Source organism: Pseudophryne corroboree, chromosome 1, assembly GCF_028390025.1.
Source record: "Pseudophryne corroboree isolate aPseCor3 chromosome 1, aPseCor3.hap2, whole genome shotgun sequence".
Classification (NCBI taxonomy): Eukaryota; Metazoa; Chordata; class Amphibia; order Anura; family Myobatrachidae; genus Pseudophryne; species Pseudophryne corroboree.
The window spans coordinates 714,593,565-714,614,547 of record NC_086444.1 but is presented as its reverse complement, the minus strand read 5'-3'; the positions used below and the strand labels follow the sequence as shown (position 1 = coordinate 714,614,547).

Genomic DNA, 20,983 nt, shown 5'->3' with positions numbered 1-20,983 from the left:
GACCACCTTATACTTCTGGCTGATCACATCTGTGAATCTGCTGAGTATCCAGGTACGTTTTCTATGGACATCGGCCAGGTTAGTTCTCGCTTTTCAGAATGATGTGCGCTTTGGCTGCGTTCTTGGCAGGGGAGTGATATTGGAGGCAGAGTCCAAACGAGGAATAGAAGCGTAGCCTTATGCTGGCGAGATGTTGTTTGGTCTGGAATTGGACAAATGGATTTCTCTGGCCACTGGGGGAAAGTCTGTTTTCCTACCATTGCCTACACAGGTTCCTAAACTTAAATACTCTGGACCAGCATTCAAATCCTTTCGCCCTCAGTCTTTTCGAGGCCGTGCTAGAGGAACAACCATACACAGTCGACGTGGTAGAGGACATGGTTTTCAACAAACCACTAACCGTCGTCAGGACGCCAAGACCACAGACAAGCCAGTGGCATGACTGGTTTCCAGACGATCTAGGATCTTCAGTTGTGGGAGCACGACTTCAGACGTTTCACTTGGCGTGGTTTCAGACATCCACAGATGGGTGGATCCGCAATTTAGTGTTAAAATGTTACAAAATAGAGTTCGATTGTCTCCCTCCAGAGCGCTTTTTCAAGACAGGTCTGCCTGTGTCAGAAGACAAAAAGGCGGTACTGCAGATCGTGATTCAGTCTCTGCTAGATTCAGCAGTTTGGATTCCGGCCCCAGTTCACCAACAGGGTCAAGGTTATTATTCCAGTCTTTTTGTAATACCGAAGCCGGATGGCTCAATCAGTACGTCACTTATTACAGATTCAAGATGGAATCCCTGAGGTCAGTAATTGCAGGGTTAGAGCCACAGGAATTCATGATTGCGCTGTATCTCAAGGAGGTGTACTTGCACATTCCAATTTGGCCGCTTCATCAGATGTACTTACGGTTTGCAGTACAGCAAAACCATTATCAATTTCAGGCTCTACCGTTTGGCCTCTCTTCAGCACCTCGGGTATTCACCAAAGTGATCGCTGTGATGATAGCTCATCTCAGATCCCTGGGAATGATATTAGTTCCGTACGTAGACGATCCTCTCATCAAAGCTCCGTCTCAACAGATACCCCTCCAACATGCCTTGTTGATGTACAAGGTGCTTGTTCAGCACAGTTGGATTATCCTCTACAAGAAATCAAATCTGATTCCGTCTCAAAGACTTCAATTTCTAGCAATGAGTCTCGATACGTTGGATCAAAGAATTTACCTGCCAGAACACAGTACAGAGTATTCGTCATCTGGTACAGTTAGTGCTCAAGCCACGCACAGTCTCGGTGCATTGGGGCATTCGACTATTAGGAAAGATGGTGGCGTCTTTCGAAGCGCTCCAGTTCGGAAGATTTCACTCACGTCCTTTTCAACAGGATGTTCTCGCACGGTGGTCAGGCTCGCTTATACAAATTCACCAGATGGTGTGGTGGTCTTCACGGGCCCGAGTATCACTACTCGGGTGGCCCCAAGTACACAATCTCACCGCAGGGAAAAGGTTCGGAGTCTGGAATTGGATAATTCTCTCGACGGACGCGAGTCTCAGAGGTTGGGAAGCTGTGGTCCAAAATTGTCAGCTTCAGGTTCTCTGGTCAGATCACGAAAGATTGCGGTCAATAAATGTCCTGGAACTCAGGACAATTTACAACACGCTGCGACAAGCAGTGCACATGCTCCGGTCTCAGACTGTCCAGGTACAGTCAGACATCGCGACTGCAGTCGCATACATCAACAAACAAGGAGGAACTCGAAGTCGCATGGCCATGCGGGAAGTAGCTGGAATCCTCAATTGGGCCGAGCATCACCAGGTGATATTGTCAGCAGTGTTCATTCCAGGAGTGGACAACTGGGAGGTGGATTATCTCAGCCGTCAGGATTTTCATCCAGGAAATGAGCATTAAATCCAGAAGTGTTTCAGATGTTGGTCCAGCGGTGGGGTTACCCACAGGTGGATCTAATGGCATCTCGCCAAAATCATCAAACACCCCAGTATGTGTCCAGAACACGAGATCCAAAGGCAGTGGCTGTGGATGCTCTCACGATCGCATGGCCGTACAGCCTTGTGAATCGGTTTCCATCATTTCTGCTGCGTCCTCTGTTGCTAAAGAGGATCAAACGAGAGTCCACCACAGTCATACTAGTGACGCCTCATTGGCCTCGGAGAGCATGGTTCTCGGATCTCCGCGGACTACTCACAGACTATCCTTGGCCGCTCCCGTTACGTCTGGACCTGTTACAACAGGGTTCGTTCCTTTACCCTGATTTAGCGCGGTTGCGTTTGACGGGGTGGCTGTTGAAATTGCCCTCTTAAAAAGAGAGGGCATTCCGGAATCTGTTATCCCAACCATGTTACGTGCTAGGAAGCCAGTTACGGCAGCTCATTATCACAGGAGTTGGCGTGCCTATATAGGTTGGTGTGAAGCTCGGAAGTTTCCGACATCATCTTTCAAGTTATCCTGTCTTTTGCTATTTTTACAGACTGGGTTAAATGGAAGACTACGTTTATCTACACCCAAGGTGCAGGTCTGTGCCTTGTCAATTTACTTTCAAAGGCAGTTGGCCCTTTTGCCAACAGTACACACTTTCCTACAATGTGTCCTCAGAGTACAACCTCCATTTATACCACCTACAGCGCCATGGGACTTGAATCTGGTTTTTAGTTGTTGTTTTTTTTTTTTTTTAGTCTTTAACTTTTGAACCCTTACAACAAGTGGATGTTAAGTTTTTCACTTGGAAAACCGTTTTCTCCTAGCCTTAGCTTCAGCAAGGTTGGTTTCCGAATTGGGTGCCTTGTCATGCAAGCCACCGTATTTGGTGTTTCATGATGATAGAGCGGAACTTCGGACGAATCCCGCTTTCCTTCCAAAGGTAGTGTCATCCTTTCACATCAATCAAGAAATCGTGGTTCTTGTATTATCAGAAAGTGCAGTAACTCCAGCTACTTTGGATGTGGTACGCGTATATGTAGCCCGAACATCTACAGTACATTAAACAAATACATTGTTTGTTCTCTATGATGCAGTCAAGATAGGTTGGCCAGCTTCCAAGCAGACCTTGTCCAGATGAATTAAGCTGACCATACATCAGGCTTACCTTCATGCTAGGCTACAGCCGCCTGCATCAGTTTCAGCTCATTCTACACGTTCTGTGGGAACTTCAGGGGCAGCAGGTCGTGGAGCTTCTGCGACACAACTTTGCCGTGCGGCTACATGAAGTTTGATGCGTTTGCGGCATCAGCATCTAGCTTTGGCCGTCTAGTGTTACAGGTGCCAAACAGCTCTCCCGCCCAAGGGGGAATCTTTTGGTACGTCCCAAGAGTACTCCAGTCACAAAGTTCCGGTCTTCGGATCAAGGACCATGATCCTGAAGCAGCGTTTGTGGACACAGTGGCAGTTCCATGGATTTTTCGCCTGCCCTACGCTTTCTCTCCAGTGTGACTACTGCCCAGGCTACTACGTAAGTTCAAACAAGAAGGAGGAATATTACTTCAAGTCGTTCCAGAGTGTCCTCGAAGGCGTTGATTCTCAGGCCTGCAGGAACTCCCCTTCTACTTCCTCAGTGCCCAGACCTCCTCATACAGGGTCCTTGTGTCTACCCAGACCTGGCCTGACTGGCTTTTTACGACGTGGTTCTTGTAGCATCACTCCTGAGGGCCAAATGTTTCTCTGAGGCAGTTATCCAGACTATGTTGAAAGCCCGCAAACCGGCATCTGCCTGGATTTATTACAAGGTTTGGAATTCTTACTTCATATGGTGTGCTGATAAGAATTCTGGCTTTTTTGCAACGAGGCCTTGACTCGGGTCTCCATCTGGCCTCCCTCAAGGGTCATAAATCTGCTTTGTCGGTATTGTTTCAGAGAAAAATTGCGTCTATACCTGACGTTCATACTTCTACTCAGGATGTACTTAGAATTCAGCCTCCCTATGTCCCTACTGTGGCTCCATGGGAATTGGCTGTTGTACGGAAAGCCCTGCAAGAGTCTCCATTTGAACCTCTTGAGTCGGCAGACCTTAAATGGCTCATGGCCAAGGTCTTGTTCTTCCTGGGTATTGCCTCGGCAAGACTGCTGTCGGACTTAAGCGCCTTGTCCTGTCGTCCACCCTATTTGATTTTTCACTGTGACCGGGCAGTTCTGCGAACTCGACCAGGTTATTTACGTAAGGTGGTGTTCTCTTTTTACGTTAACCAAGATATTGTGGTTCCGGTCTTTATTTCTTCAGACTTTTCTTCCAAAGAGCATTCTTTGGATGTTGTAAGGACTCTCCGTATTTATGTGGAGAGGACTGCCTCTATTAGGAGGTCAGATTTCATTTTTGTACCGTTTGGTTTTCACAAACATGGCTGGCCTGCGAATAAGCAAACCATGGGCAGATGGATTAGAATGGTAATTACACAAGCTTATGACTCCTCCCGCCTCTCCTGTGTCCCTCCTGCGTCTCAGACGGCAGCGGCGTGTGTGTGTTAAATGAAGCGCCCGTTCGTGGGCTCTGATTGGCTCACAAACCGGCACTTCATTTAACACACACGCCGCTGCCGCTGGAGACGTAGGAGGGACACCGGAAAGGCGCGCGCTGGGCCCTCCGTGTCCCTCCTTCCCACTGACTCGAGTATAAGCCGAGGGGGCTTTTTCAGCACAAAAAAAAGTGCTGAAAAAGTCGGCTTATACTCAAGTATATACGGTGTATAACGTGCACACATTCCGCAGTGCTCTACAGAGAATATACAAAACACTCCACACTGTTAGGGCCATTGTTGGAATCAAACCTATGACCACAGTGCTGTGAGGCAGCAATGATAACCATTACAGATTTTTGTAGTTAGCCCACTGGATTTTGTTTTCATACATATTTTCCTGTATAGATTAGGGACGGCACAGTTCATTGTTTCTTATTTAGTCTGTTCCTTCACTAACACTCCCTACCTGTTCTAGCTTGTCTGTTACAACTTCCTTACGTCTACATTGTATAGCTCTCAGTTTAATATAAGTTTGGGCAGTGGGCAATATTTACTTTATTGATACCATGTCGGGTAAACCAGACAAAGCTCTCAAAGACAAAACAGAATCGACTGTTTATTTTTCTTGTTCACAATGTGTCAAGAACTTACCAAAAGGTTGCACGGAGGCAGGTACACTCTGTGACCCTCAGCCTGGGAGTTTACCAGATCAGTCTAATGCCTCAGTGGGCCAGGTCTATGGCAGAATCTGTAGCTGAGCTACAATAGTAATGCTAATGCATTATCTGATGCAAGATCCATGCTTCAACATTCATCTGATTCTGCTGATGAATCACAATGAGTTTTGTAATAAAGGCAGGTGTTTATCTGAGATGGCTACTTCTTTAAATAAGATGATTGCATCTACAGGGGCCTCTGCCACTAAACGTCAGCCCTTGCCTGCCTCTGTTGAGTTTCCTGGAGATGAATCATACTCTGTTGCTTCATCTTAGGGAGGATACTTCTAGTTGGGAAGAAGATTCCATGGCAGGTTCTGGTGTCAAGCTTTTAATTGACGCTGTGCGTCAGACACTTCAGGTTCAGGATGCTATAGTGGCTGAATCAGGCCTGGCTTTTCTTTACAAATGAAAGAAAAAGCAGTTAGCTGTTTTTACGTCTAATTCCCATTTTGATAAGGAGTTAAAGGAAGCTTGGCTGAAACCTGATACTGAGTTTGAAGCTCCCAGAAAATGTAAATAACGTCGGAATCTTCCATGGGTTGGTGTCCTTGCCAGCAAAAGACTAAAGTGGATGTACCCATTACACAATTAGCAAAAACAACTATTATTCCTATCATGCAGTCAGTTACTTTAAAGGATCCCATGGATTGAAAGAGTGAGGTGGTTCTTAAATCGGTGTTCACTTTCTCTTGCGTCCTAGAGTATACTGGGGTCCATTTAGTACCATGGGTATAGACGGGTCTTCTAGGAGCCATGGGCACTTTAACAATTTGATAGTGTGGGCTGGCTCCTCCCTCTATGCACCCTCCTACCAGACTCCGTTTAGATAATGTGCCCGGAGGAGCCGGTCACGCTGAAGGAAGCTCCTGAAGAGAGTTCTGTATTTTTTTTTTCTATGTTTGTTATTTTCAGGCAGAGCTGATTGTCACCAGCCTGCCTACTTTGTGGGACTTAGGTGGGGGAACGGCCCAACCTGAAGGGTTAATGGTCCTGTTCCCCGCTGACAGGACACTGAGCTCCTGAGGGAACTATTAGCAAGCCCCACCACGGCGGTCGTACATTTCCGCAGCACGCCGCCACCCCTAACAGAGCCAGAAGAATGAAGAGTGGTGAGTACTGAGCCGGCGTCCCAGTTAGCGGGGCACCGGCCATTATGGCGGCACGAGGGTACGGAGACGCACGGTTTCTAAATGGGGCAGAATGCGTTTCCAGACACAGTACACAACTGCGTCTCAGTACACTGTACACAGTACTCAAACTGGCAAACACAGCCTTAAAACGGTTCTGCACCATTTTAATCACAAAACTTACCTCAGCCAGCATAAAAAAAAGCTAGAAGACAGTGCGCCATTAAAGGGGTGGGGCTTCACTATGAGATGATTCAGCTGCTCACCTGCACCATTTTCCCTCTGCAGTGGACACAGACGCTGACTGACAGGGACGCGCAACTCCTCTGGTGTGAATTACTTCAGCGGTACAAGGGGGTCATAGCAGAAGGGGATCGACTATTAGTGTACTAAGTCCCCTATCAGGGTACTTAGACTGCGACCTGGCTAAGCTTGACAGGGGTAAGGGCGTGGTGGGGGCTGGCTCCAAACAACTCTGTCTCCCTGAAGGGCTCTAGGTGGGCTACTTGTGCTTAACCTTTTCCTGTGTGTGTGTGTGTGTGTGTGTGTGTGTGTGTGTGTGTGTGTATGTATGTGTGTTTGTGCTGTCACATTTACATTATGTCAGGCAAAGAGTGTGTTTCCTGTACAGCAGAGTGTTACTCTTCACCCGGGGCTCACTTCTTGGTACTCGGGGTTCACAGAATAGCAGGGCTGAACCGCAGTGGGTTAATTCTCTTAAAGGAGTAATCTCTACTCTTTCTTCAAAATTGTCCCGCATTGAGAAAGAGACGCAATACTTAGAACAGACTGTGGATGAGTTTATGAACAGAGACTCAGTCCCCAAAACAGCGTCTCAATCCCCTCCCATTTGTCTGCAAAAGCGATCTCTGGCCCATATCCTGCAGTCTAACTCTGACGCTGACAGGTCAGACATGGAGGAGGGTGAGGTGGATTTGGAGGGGGGGAATGCGACACAGGGAATAGAGGCTCTTATAGAGGCTATCGGAGATGTTCTGAATATTCCAGATAAGGTGTCGTCGGAGTGTGAGGAATCTTTTATTTTAATGTAAAAAAGTCCTCAGTCACTTTTCCTGCGTCAAAGGAATTGAATACCCTATTTGATGAACCATGGGTTAATCCTGATAAGAAATTTCAGATCCCTAAAAGGTTGCTCTCATCTTTTCCTTTTCCTCTGGAGGATAGGAAAAAATGGGAAAATCCACCGATAGTGGACGCATCAGTCTCTAGGCTGATGCGTCACATAAAATTGTATTGCCTGTTCCTAGTGCAGCCTCCCTGAAAGACACTGCTGAACGTATAATTGTGACTACACTCAAATCATTGTACACAGCTGCTGGGGTGGCCCAAAGATCCACTACTGCATGTGCGTGGATCACAAAAGCCATTGCAAAATGGTCAGGTAACCTAATTGAGGGGTTAGATTCCTTGTATAGGAGTGATGTTTTACTCCTGCAGCATATACAGGACTCTGCGAACTTTATGGTTGAAACCATAAAAGAAATAGAATTGCTTAATGCACGCACCACCGCTATGGCAGTGTCGGCACGCAGGGGCTTGTGGCTACGCCAATGGACTGCTGACGCGGGCTCCAGGAAAGGCGTGGAAGGCCTACCATTCACAGGAGAGGCCTTATTTGGAGATGACTAGACAAATGAATCTCCACAGTTACTGCAGGTAAGTCTACGTATCTTCCTTCCGCAGCACCCCCAACCAAGAAGACTTAATTCAGCATCTAAGTTGTAGTCCTTTCGGATGGCCAAGTTCTACGTCCTCCAGCGGCGCGAGAGGTAAACCACGCAAACCAGCAACTGCCAGTGCTCAAGCTCTGCTTCCTCAAAGCCTTCAGCATGACGGTAGACCGCAATGCATGGAAGGCTGTCAGGTGGGAGCCCGACTACAATTCTTCAGTCAGATCTGGTCCAGTTCGTGCCAGGATCCCTGGGTCATAGATCTTATTTCCCAGGTCTAAAGACTGGAGTTCCAAGAGCTCCCACCTCACAGATTCTTCAAATCAGGCTTACCAGTTTCACAAGAGGCAAGTATAACTTTACAGCATGCCATCCAGAAGCTGGTACAGACTCAAGTCATTGTTCCAGTTCCACCTCATCTGCAAAACAAGGAGTATTATTCCAACTTGTTTATAGTACCAAAACCGGATGGTTCGGTAAGACCAATTTTAAACTTCAAGTTGTTGATTCCGTACTTACGAGTGTTCAAACTCAAGATAGAATCTCTCAGGTCTGGGGGAAAGGGAATTCCTAGTGTCTCTGGATATCAAGGATGCATACCTTCACATTCCAATCTGGCTGCCTCATCAGGCTTATCTACGTTTGCACTGCAAGACTGTCACTACCAGTTCCAGGCCCTGCTATTTGGTCTCTCCACGGCACCGAGGGTGTTCACCAAGGTGATGGCAGAGATGTTGTTTGTACTGCGCAAACAGGGAGTGAACATAATTCCGTACCTGGATGATTTCCTGATAAAAGCACCGTCCAGGCAAAGGTTGCTGGACAGCATTGGTCTCTCAACCAAACTCCTCCAGGATCATGGGTGGGTTCTGAACCTCCGAAATCTCGCCTAGAGCTAACATGGAGGCTCCCATTCCTGGGAATGATACTTGATGGTTGAGACCCCCACAGGCAGTGGCGGTAGACGCTCTGACGACTTCATGGGTCTATCAGATGGTGTGCGTGTTTCCTCTGATCCCAAGAATTCTTCAGTGAATAAACGGGGAAAAAGTTCAAACCATACTCATTGCTCCGGACTGGCCAAGAAGGGCCTGGTACGCGGACCTTCTGGGGATGCTCCTCAAAGATCCGTGACCTCTACCTCTTTGCGAGGATCTTACCGTGGCTACGTTTGACGGCATGGATGTTGAACGGCTGATTCTAGCCAGGAGAGGGATCCCTAACAAGGTAATCCCGACTGTGATACAAGACAGGAAGGGGGTAACGTCTAAGTATTAGCATCGTATTTGGAAGAAATACGCCTCTTGGTGTGAGCAGAAATTATTTTGCGGTGGAATTTCATCTGGGACGTTTCCTGCAGTCAGGTGTGGTTGTGCCCCGGGCGTCTGGGTGCCATAAAAGATTTCGGCTTTGTCCATTTTCTTTCAGAAACAATTGTCTTCTCTCCCTGAAGTCCAGATGTTCTTGAAAGGTGTTCTGCACATCCAACCTCTCTTTGTGCCACCCACGGCAACTTGAAATCTCAATTTGGTGCTGCAGTTCCTCCAATCTGACTGGTTTGACACAGTTGGCCTTGGCTTCAGCAAGACGTGTGTCTGAGCTGGGGGCTTTGTCTCACAAAAGTCCCTATTTAATTTTCCATAAGGACAGAACTGAACTCAGAACTCATCAGCAATTTCTTCCTAAAGTGGTGTCTGTGTTTCACATCAACCAACCTATTGTGGCTCCGGTTGTCACATACACCTCTGCTACTTCAAAGTCTTTGGATATTGTGAGGGCTTTGAAGGTGTATGTCATGCGAACAGCTCGTCACAGAATATTAGACTCACTGTTTGTTCTTTATGATCCCAATTCAATTGTGTGTCCTGCGTCAAAGTAGTCTATTGCACGCTGGATCAGGCTTACTATCCAGCATGCTTATTCCAGGGCAGGTTTGTCATGTCCAATATCTGTACAGGCCCACTCTACTAGGTCGGTGGGTTCTTCATGGACGGCTGCCCGGGGTATCTCCGCTTTACAGCTCTGCCGAGCAGCTACTTGGTCAGGTTCGAACACGTTTGCAAAGTTCTACAAGATCGATACTTTGGCCTCTGAGCACCTTCAGTTTGGTCAATCAGTTCTGCAGGAACCTCAGCACTCTCCCACCCGGTTCGGGAGCTTTGGTACATTCCCATGGTACTGTATGGACCCCAAAATCCTCTAGGACGTAAGAGAAAATAGGATTTTAATTTCCTACTGGTAAATCCTTTTCTCGTAGTCCGTAGAGGGTACTGGGCCTTGCCCAGTGCTTCGTTCTTCCTGCACTGATACTTGGTTAAGTAATGTTAGTTCAGCCGTTGCTGTCCCTGTTTCAAGTTTGGTTAGCTTGGCTTTCCTCTTGTGTTTGCTGGTTCGGAATCTCACCGCTATCCTCCTCTATCCTTCTCTCAAAGTATGTCTGTCTCATCTGGCACAGTTTCCTAGACTGAGTCTGGTAGGAAGGGCTTAGGGGGAGGAGCCAGCCCACACTATCAAATTCTTAAAGTGCCCATGGCTCCTAGTGGACCCGTCTATACCCCATGGTACTAAATGGACCCCAGTATCCTGTACGGACTACGAGTAAAGGATTTACCGGTAGGTAATTAAAATCCTATTTTTCCCCAAGCAGATGTATCTTGGATGACACAGGTTGTGTCAGGAATTCAATCTGACTTTTCTTCTGAGGTTATCACTTTGCAGGCGGTTCCTTTTGAAGGGTAGTTCCTTTTTGGATCAGAGATCACAAAAATATTTCACAAGCCGCTGGTGGTAAAAGCCCATGCCTCCTGTTTTCGGCTCCTAAGCCTAAACCTACCAGGTTTCAATCTTTTTGGCCCCAAGGCAGGGGCAGTTTTCAGTCCTTTTGGGGTACCTCTTGCTTTCCCTGCAGGGGAGCCTACTATGGCCACAGTGCCCAAAGAATCTGTCACCCTGGAGCCAAGCTGACCCATAAGCCTTCTTCACAACGTCCAGTGTCATGCGATCAGCCCCCGACTGGTAGGGGCCCACTTGTTAAAGTTCTGAGAAGTCCGGCTTCAGTCAAACCCGACTGTTTGTTGAGTGGAGTCATATCTCAGAGATGCATTCTGGATCTTGAGGGAGCCATGCTAAGCAGGTTTTTTTTTTTTTTTGTAACTCCTCTTCCTCAGAATACTTCCAGAAGAAGGGCTCTTCAACTTTTTCTTCCTTTCCGACTCCGGCATAGTTCCGGTTCCTAATCACCAACAAGATCTGGAGTTTTATTCCAGTCTTTTTCTCGTGGTCAAGCCAGACTGTTCATTCCATATCATCCTCATTCTGAAATTGTTGAATCCTTTCCTTCAGTTGGAAAAGTTCAAAATGGAGTCTCTACGCTCAGTCATCAGCGCCATGGAAGCCGGAGAATTTTTGGCTTCCATAGACCTCAAAGATGCCTACCACCATGTTCCTATATGGAAATGCCATTATCACCTTCTGCCTTTTGCTGTGGGACCCTGGCATTTTTTATTTCAAGCCCTTCCCTTTGGTCTTTCTATGTCTCCCAGGTGTTCACAAAAATCATTGCTCACATGGTTTCCTTGCTGAGTTATGCCAGAGTGCACATTATTCCATATTTGGATGATCTGTTGCTGAAGGCTTCCTCCGACTTCCTCCTTTGTCAACATCTGCAGCTGACCCTGGACACTTTTCAGTCCTTCGGCTGGTTGGTGAACTTTCCCAAGTCCAGACTCCTCCTTTCTCAGAAGATGGTGTGTCCTTCTGTTAAACACCATGTGTTAGCGAGTTCTTCTTCCGCAGGTCAAGGTTCAGGATCTCCGGTCCAGAGTGCGCAATCTCTTACAATTGCCACTAGTGCCAGTTCTCTGGTGTATGCAATTACTTGGCAAGATGGTGGCGTCCTTCAAGACAATACCATTCTCTCAGTTCCATGCTCGGAATCATCAATCGCAGATTCTGTGTTGTTGGACAGATGACTGTTCCACCTTTCTGTTGAAACCTGCCAGTCCTTTTGTTTTTGGCATGATGTTCTTTCACAAACATTTGTTGTGAACATTACACTTTCATAGATCCCTGTTCTTATAAAAGGGCAGGTTGTCCACTCACACTTGATTGTCATCCCATAGATGAAAAATTCCTGACTCTAGTTTTACCTTCAAAATATCTGCTAAGCCTAAGGTTCACATACTTTTGCCACTCTCAGATATGTGATATTGAATAATTTTCCTCAATAAAAAAATGAGCACATCTTAATTTTTTTTGTCTCGTTAGTTTGATTTGGTTCTTTTTATCTATTTTTAGGACTTTTGCCAAATCTCAGCAAAAATATAGAAAATGTTGAAGGTTTCACAAACTTTCTAGCATCACTGTTCATCAAGCAAGGCAGAACTAGCAGCTGGAGGTTCATGAGTGAGGTTTCTCACATTCTACGTTGTGTGGATTCCAACAATATCGACTGTTCACCCCGGGGGTGGAAAACTAGGAAGTGTTTCTTAGTTCCCACACCGTTCATAACAGGGAATGGTAGCTCAACCAGTAAGTGAGGGCTGTCCAATATCGATCCTGAGGTGTCTCATCTGACTAGAAAACTTCTTCGTTATGGTGCTCCCTCACGAGATCCTCAGGCAGTTCTCATGGATACCGTGAAAGCACCTTGGCAGTTTTGCCTTGGGTACTTGTTTCCGCCTGATTCCATGAGTGCTCCAACGCATTCGGCAAGAGGCTGTTCCAGTCTTTTTGATCACTCCAGACTGGCCCCGTCACCAGTCGTATATCCGTCGCAGCATGTTGGCAGAGGTTCCTTACAGTCTTCCTATTCGGCCAGATCTCCTCCTTCAAGGTCCATACCGAAGCCAAAGTTTACATTGACTGGCTTTTAAAATCTTCATCCTAATGGCTAAAGGCTTGTTTCGGTTGATGGTTCGGACTACGATTCAGGCCTGCAATCCCCTCACATCAAGAATTTCTCACCAGGTTTGAATATTGTACATCTCTTGGTGTTAGCGTTAACATCTTTTTGGGTCTTTTTGTTTGCCGCGCCTTTGGTCATTCTTTCAAGACTGTTTGACTAAAGGCCTTCGCCTTTGTTCCCTTAAAGGGGCTGTTTTTGACCTTGTCTATCCTATTCCTAGAGGACTTTAGCTAAACTTCCTGACGTTCAACCTTTCTTCAGGGATTTCTTCATATATTACCTCCCATATGTTCCTCCTGCCCCTCCCTGGGACTTGCAGCTGGTCTTGATTGCGCTCCAAAAGTCTTCTTTCCCGCCTCTCGATTCTGTCGACATGCGATTCCTCACTTTGAAGGTGGTGTTTCTCTTTGCCATTACGTTCGCTCACAGAGTATCCTAGTTGGCGCCATTGTCTTGCAAGCCTCCTGTGATCATTTTCCATTCATATAGGGTGATTCAGACTAAGGCTGGGTACACACCAATGCACATCAGATGTGACATCATGCAAGATTTTCCCCGTAAACAATATTGTTCATACACACTGACCCGGCCACATCCAAGAGCATGCAGTCTTGTACAATATCTTTTAGATTTCAAGGAAAGCACTAAGGATATTGTACATCGTTAACAATATAGAGCATACACACTGGACGATTGCCAAGTGTGTACCCAGCATAAAACCTTATTTTCTCCCTATGCTGCTGTCTGCATTCCATCTTAATCCAGACATTGTTAGTCTTTGCTGGAGTCTTCTTCGCTGGCTTTATTGGATGTTCTCCAGGTTTTAAATTTATCTGACACGTATGTCTCCTGATCGGCGTACGGAGTCTTTGTTAGTTCTCGTTGATGTAACCAAGCGGTGTTGGCCGGCCTGTAAATACATCACTGCTCGTTGGGTCGTTTCTGGCATTTGTCAGGCTTATTTGTCTTCTGATGTTCCTGTTCTGACCCCGCTGCAAGCTCATTTGACTTGTACTGTTTGTGCTTCTTGTGCTGTGGTGCTCTGTGGAGCAGCTGTGCAGGGCAGTGACCTAGTTGTCTTCGCACATTTTTACCATACTGTACCATTTCCAAACGCTTGGTATGAAGGACGCATGGTTTGGGTGGGAAATCTTGCGTACTGCCCTGCCAGATGTGGCACCGTACCTCTTAGCTTGCTTTGAGAATTCTCAGAAGAAAGAGGAAATTGGATTTTTACTCACAGTAAAATCTCTTCATCGGAGTCCATCTGGGGTTGCTGCGGTCCCTCACTCATTTGTATGGTTTCTTGCCATTTGTTTTTTGCCTATTGGCATCGTTCTTTTTTTTTTTTTTCCTTTTTTTTCCTTGTCTTCTCCTGATTCTTTTGTTGTGTTCTTCCTCTGTGCGGCTTTGCTAAGAGTAGACTAAGTTACTGCTGAGGTGCTGTTGGAGGTGGGAGGGGTTAGAGGGGGAGTAGTTACTTTTTATTTATTTTAGTGCCAAACTCCATAGCACACACTGTAACCCAGAGGTAATGACGCAGCGTCCCCCAGATGGACTCTGAGGAAGAGATTTTATGGTGAGTTATATATTTTCGAATGTTTAAATAAACATGAATAAGCTATTTATCATTATTTTTCTTTCCCTAGCTACAGTTTAAAGAATTAATACTAATTATTATTCTAATACATATATTTAGTTGGCAGGACCTTGTAGCCAGTGGTGTTGTGGAATATATTGATACCCTGGAAGAGGAGACTGTTATGCTTGCTATGACACCTGACGACTTGCAAGAAAAGGGTGTGGCTTATTGTTCAACCTATACACACTGTGAAATTCACCCATCTATGATCCTAGGAGTCTGTGCTTCTATTATACCTTTCCCTGATCATAACCAGGTTAGTGTCCAAGTCTTTTTTATTATTATTACTACTTGACAAGAGCTCTCTAAAATAATTTTGTCTTGATTTCCTCAATGAAACTAGTACAGCTGTTGGACACCAACCTCGATTCGCAGCACCTGATCCCAGTGTGTCCAAGTATTGAAGTATAGAACTATATTGACCTGTTAGTCTTTATCCATTCCAGCTTGTTCCACTTTACTAAGCAGAACTTGAGGGCGAGATCCGCTGAGTTTGCTGCTGGTTGCAATTGGAGTACTTTCAATCACATTACCTCATGTAAAGGATTTTTATTAATAGTAGCTAGTCATATACCAATGATTTCTGGAAATCTTTCAACCATCCATCATCTCTTATTCCTTTTTTGTTTTTGCTTTTTTCTTTTTATTTATTTTTCCCTTTTACTTAAAACTAGTAACGCATGAATGCTTTGAGCACTCATATTACTATGCCCCAGCGAACCTGGGCCCACATTGTATTTTACTGCTCATTGCACATAAGTATCAGTGTAGTATGTATAGGCAAGTACAATGTACAAGCTCAGGTTTCCTGCGAATGAGGTAGATGGGTTTGTTTCTCCATCAGCAGTTTAGGGACACAGATAATGGTTTAGTTCCACCTTCTAAAAGCCAGGCACTTATAATCTCCTGCTTCTCCCTATAACAATTTTTTTAACATTGTCTCAGGAGATGGCCACATATCTTGTTATATCCCTCCTTTCTCCAGTCTGCTGTGTTAAGGATTTATCGGTTTATCATAACAGACTTGAACATTGCATGTAACAAAGTGTGCCATCCTTTTCACCCCTCTCTTAAGGGAATACATATATATTCCCAGCGGACGGGATGCTAGCTGTCACTATTTCGACAGTGGCATCCCGCCCGCCAGAATGCCGGCAACGGGGTGAGCGCCATAAGTCCCCTTGCGGGCTCGCTGCGCTTGCCGTGCTGCAGGCTCAGTGGAGAGTATACTAGGAAGGGTATATGACAACCAAAGCCTGACAGTAAGCAGGTGGTATAAATGTCCAAATAATTCAGATCATGGACTCATGTCTTATAATCATCAGAAGACATATTCTACCCAGAGAAATTATGTGCTGGTGAAATCGGTATGTTTGCAGAGGGTAAGATGTCTTCCACAGACAAAAAATAATCTCGTTTTTTTTTTAAGAGTCCTTTTAACCAGTCCTTGTGCGTAAGAGGTATGGGAGAATTCTATAATATAGATATAACCAAGGCGGCAAAGTAGTGACTTTTCTCTAACGTCCTAAGTGGATGCTGGGGACTCCGTCAGGACCATGGGGAATAGCGGCTCCGCAGGAGACAGGGCACAAAAATAAAGCTTTAGGATTAGGTGGTGTGTACTGGCTCCTCCCCCTATGACCCTCCTCCAAGCCTCAGTTAGGTTTTTGTGCCCGTCCGAGCAGGGTGCAATCTAGGTGGCTCTCCTAAAGAGCTGCTTAGAAAAAGTTTTTTAGGTTTTTTATTTTCAGTGAGTCCTGCTGGCAACAGGCTCACTGCATCGAGAGAGAATTTCAACTCACCTGCGTGCAGGATGGATTGGTTTCTTAGGCTACTGGACACCATTAGCTCCAGAGGGAGTCGGAACACAGGTCTCACCCTGGGGTTCTTCCCGGAGCCGCGCCGCCGACCCCCCTTACAGATGCTGAAGATTGAAGGTCCGGAAACAGGCGGCAGAAGACTCTTCAGTCTTCATGAAGGTAGCGCACAGCACTGCAGCTGTGCGCCATTGTTGTCACACACTTCACACCAAGCGGTCACGGAGGGTGCAGGGCGCTGCTGGGGGCGCCCTGGGCAGCAATATTTTAATACCTTATGGCAAAAGAATACATCACATATAGCCATTATCACATATAGCCATCACATATACACCCATGCCAGTTATCTAAAACTACGGGAGGAAAGCCCGCCGAAATAGGGGGCGGGGCTTATTCTCCTCAGCACACAGCGCCATTTTCCTGCTCAGCTCCGCTGTGAGGAAGGCTCCCAGGACTCTCCCCTGCACTGCACTACAGAAACAGGGTAAAACAGAGAGGGGGGGCATTTTTTGGCGATATATTGGATATATTTAAGCTGCTATAAGGAACAACACTTATATAAGGTTGTTCCCATATATATTATAGCGCTTGGGTGTGTGCTGGCAAACTCTCCCTCTGTCTCCCCAAAGGGCTAGTGGGGTCCTGTCTTCGATAAGAGCATTCCCTGTGTGTCTGCTGTGTGTCGGTACGTGTGTGTCGACATGTATGAGGACGATGTTGGCGTGGAGGCAGAGCAATTGCCGATAATGGTGATGTCACCCCCCAGGGAGTCGACACCGGAATGGATGGCTTTGTTTATGGAATTACGTGATAATGTCAGCACATTACAAAAATCAGTTGACGACATGAGACGGCCGGCAAACCAGTTAGTACCTGCCCAGGCGTCTCAGACACCGTCAGGGGCTGTAAAGCGCCCTTTACCTCAGTCGGTCGACACAGACCCAGACACTGACACTGAATCTAGTGTCGACGGTGATGAAACAAACGTATTTTCAAGTAGGGCCACACGTTATATGATCACGGCAATGAAGGAGGCTTTGCATATCTCTGATACTGCAAGTACCACAAAAAGGGGTATTATGTGGGGGGTAAAAAAAACTACCTGTAGTTTTTCCTGAATCAGAGGAATTAAATGATGTATGTGATGAAGCGTGGGTTAACCCAGATAGAAAAATGCTAATTTCAAAAAAGTTATTAGCATTATACCCTTTCCCGCCAGAGGTTAGGGCGCGCTGGGAAACACCCCCTAGGGTGGATAAGGCGCTCACACGCTTATCAAAACAAGTGGCGTTACCGTCTCCTGATACGGCCGCCCTCAGGGATCCAGCGGATAGGAGACTGGAAACTACCCTAAAAAGTATATACACACATACTGGTGTTATACTGCGACCAGCCATCGCCTCAGCCTGGATGTGCAGTGCTGGGGTCGTCTGGTTGGATTCCCTGACTGAAAATATTGATACCCTGGATAGGGACAGTATTTTATTGACTATAGAGCAATTAAAGGATGCTTTCCTTTATATGCGAGATGCGCAGAGAGATATTTGCACTCTGGCATCGAGAGTAAATGCGATGTCCATATCTGCCAGAAGGAGTTTATGGACGCGACAGTGGTCAGGTGATGCGGATTCCAAACGACATATGGAAGTATTGCCGTATAAAGGGGAGGAATTATTTGGCGTCGGTCTATCGGATCTGGTGGCCACGGTAACTGCCGGAAAATCCACTTTTTTACCTCAGACCCCCTCCCAACAGAAAAAGACACCGTCTTTTCAGCCGCAGTCCTTTCGGTCCTATAAGAACAAGCGGACAAAAGGACAGTCATATCTGCCTCGGGGCAGAGGAAGGGGTAAGAGAGGGCAGCAAGCAGCCCCTGCCCAGGAACAGAAGCCCTCCCAGGGTTCTGCAAAGCCCTCAGCATGACGCTGGGGCCTTACAAGCGGACTCAGGAGCGGTGGGGGGTCGACTCAAGAATTTCAGCGCACAGTGGGCTTGCTCACAGGTGGACCCCTGGATTCTGCAGGTAGTATCTCAGGGTTACAGGTTGGAATTCGAGAAGTCTCCCCCTCGCCGGTTCCTAAAGTCTGCTTTGCCAACGTCTCCCTCAGACAGGGCGACGGTATTGGAAGCCATTCACAAGCTGTTTTCTCAGCAGGTGATAGTCAAGGTACCCCTCCTACAACAGGGAAAGGGGTATTACTCCACGCTATTTGTGGTACCGAAGCCGGACGGCTCGGTAAGACCTATTCTAAATCTGAAATCTTTGAACCTGTACATACAAAAATTCAAGTTCAAGATGGAGTCACTCAGAGCAGTGATAGCGAATCTGGAAGAAGGGGACTTTATGGTGTCCCTGGACATAAAGGATGCTTACCTGCATGTCCCAATTTGCCCTTCACATCAAGGGTACCTCAGGTTCGTGGTGCAAAACTGTCATTATCAGTTTCAGACGCTGCCGTTTGGATTGTCCACGGCACCTCGGGTCTTTACCAAGGTAATGGCCGAAATGATGATCCTTCTACGAAGAAGAGGCGTATTAATTATCCCTTACTTGGACGATCTCCTGATAAGGGCAAGGTCCAGAGAACAGCTGGAAGACGGAGTAGCACTAACCCAACTAGTGCTGCAACAACACGGGTGGATTCTGAATTTTCCAAAATCTCAGTTGACCCCGACGACACGTCTGCTGTTCCTGGGAATGATTCTGGACACGGTTCAGAAAAAGGTGTTTCTTCCGGAGGAGAAAGCCAGGGAGTTATCCGAACTTGTCAGGAACCTCCTAAAACCAGGGACAGTGTCTGTGCATCAATGCACAAGAGTCCTGGGAAAGATGGTGGCTTCTTACGAAGCGATTCCATTCGGCAGATTCCACGCACGAACTTTTCAGTGGGATCTGCTGGACAAATGGTCCGGATCGCATCTGCAGATGCATCAGCGGATAACCTTATCGCCACGGACAAGGGTGTCTCTTCTGTGGTGGTTGCAGAGTGCTCATCTGTTAGAGGGCCGCAGATTCGGCATACAGGACTGGGTCCTGGTGACCACGGATGCCAGTCTGAGAGGCTGGGGAGCGGTCACACAGGGAAGAAACTTCCAGGGAGTATGGTCAAGCCTGGAGATGTCTCTTCACATAAATATACTGGAGCTAAGAGCGATTTACAATGCTCTAAGTCTGGCAAAACCCCTGCTTCAGGGTCAGCCGGTGTTGATCCAGTCGGACAACATCACGGCAGTCGCCCACGTAAACAGACAGGGCGGCACAAGAAGCAGGACAGCAATGGCAGAAGCTGCAAGGATTCTTCGCTGGGCGGAAGATCATGTGATAGCACTGTCAGCAGTATTCATTCCGGGAGTGGACAACTGGGAAGCAGACTTCCTCAGCAGACACGATCTACACCCGGGAGAGTGGGGACTTCATCCAGAAGTCTTCCACATGATTGTGAACCGTTGGGAAAAACCAATGGTGGATATGATGGCGTCCCGCCTCAACAAAAAACTGGACAGGTATTGCGCCAGGTCAAGAGATCCTCAGGCAATAGCTGTGGACGCTCTGGTAACACCGTGGGTGTTCCAGTCAGTGTATGTGTTCCCTCCTCTGCCTCTCATACCAAAAGTACTGAGAATTATACGGCAAAAGGGAGTAAGAACGATACTAGTGGCTCCGGATTGGCCAAGAAGAACTTGGTACCCGGAACTTCAAGAGATGCTCACGGAGGATCCGTGGCCTCTACCTCTAAGACGGGACCTGCTTCAGCAGGGACCGTGTCTATTCCAAGACTTACCGCGGCTGCGTTTGACGGCATGGCGGTTGAACGCCGAATTCTAAGGGAAAAAGGCATTCCGGAAGAGGTCATTCCTACACTGGTAAAAGCCAGGAAGGAGGTGACTGCACAACATTATCACCGCATTTGGAGAAAATATGTTGCGTGGTGTGAGGCCAGGAAGGCCCCCACGGAGGAATTTCAACTGGGTCGATTCCTACATTTCCTGCAAACAGGATTGTCTATGGGCCTCAAATTGGGGTCCATTAAGGTTCAAATTTCGGCCCTGTCGATTTTCTTCCAGAAAGAATTGGCTTCAGTTCCTGAAGTCCAGACTTTTGTAAAAGGAGTACTACATATACAGCCCCCAGTGGCACCGTGGGATCTTAATGTAGTCTTGGATTTTCTCAAATCCCATTGGTTTGAGCCGCTCAAATCGGTGGAGTTGAAGTATCTTACATGGAAAGTAACCATGCTACTGGCCCTGGCTTCAGCCAGGAGAGTATCAGAATTGGCGGCTTTATCATATAAGAGCCCATATCTGATTTTCCATACGGACAGGGCAGAACTGCGGACGCGTCCTCATTTTCTGCCTAAGGTGGTGTCAGCGTTTCACCTGAACCAGCCTATTGTGGTGCCTGCGGCTACTAACGAGTTGGAGGATTCCAAGTTGTTGGACGTGGTCCGGGCATTGAAAATATATATTTCAAGAACGGCGGGAGTCAGAAAGTCTGACTCACTGTTTATATTGTATGCACCCAACAAGATGGGTGCTCCTGCTTCTAAGCAGACGATTGCTCGTTGGATTTGTAGCACAATTCAACTTGCACATTCTGTGGCAGGCTTGCCACAACCTAAATCTGT

The 20,983-nt window shown here is 46.9% G+C and overlaps 1 protein-coding gene across 1 annotated transcript in view; it reads left to right on the top strand.

The window, feature by feature from the left end:
- Positions 1–20,983, top strand: part of POLR2B (RNA polymerase II subunit B) — a 406,055-nt gene that overhangs the window by 278,227 nt on the left and 106,845 nt on the right. Inside the window, exon 15 of the mRNA XM_063915211.1 lies at positions 14,599–14,797. Coding sequence (XP_063771281.1) covers positions 14,599–14,797 — 199 coding nt within the window. The remainder of the gene's footprint in view (positions 1–14,598; positions 14,798–20,983) is intronic.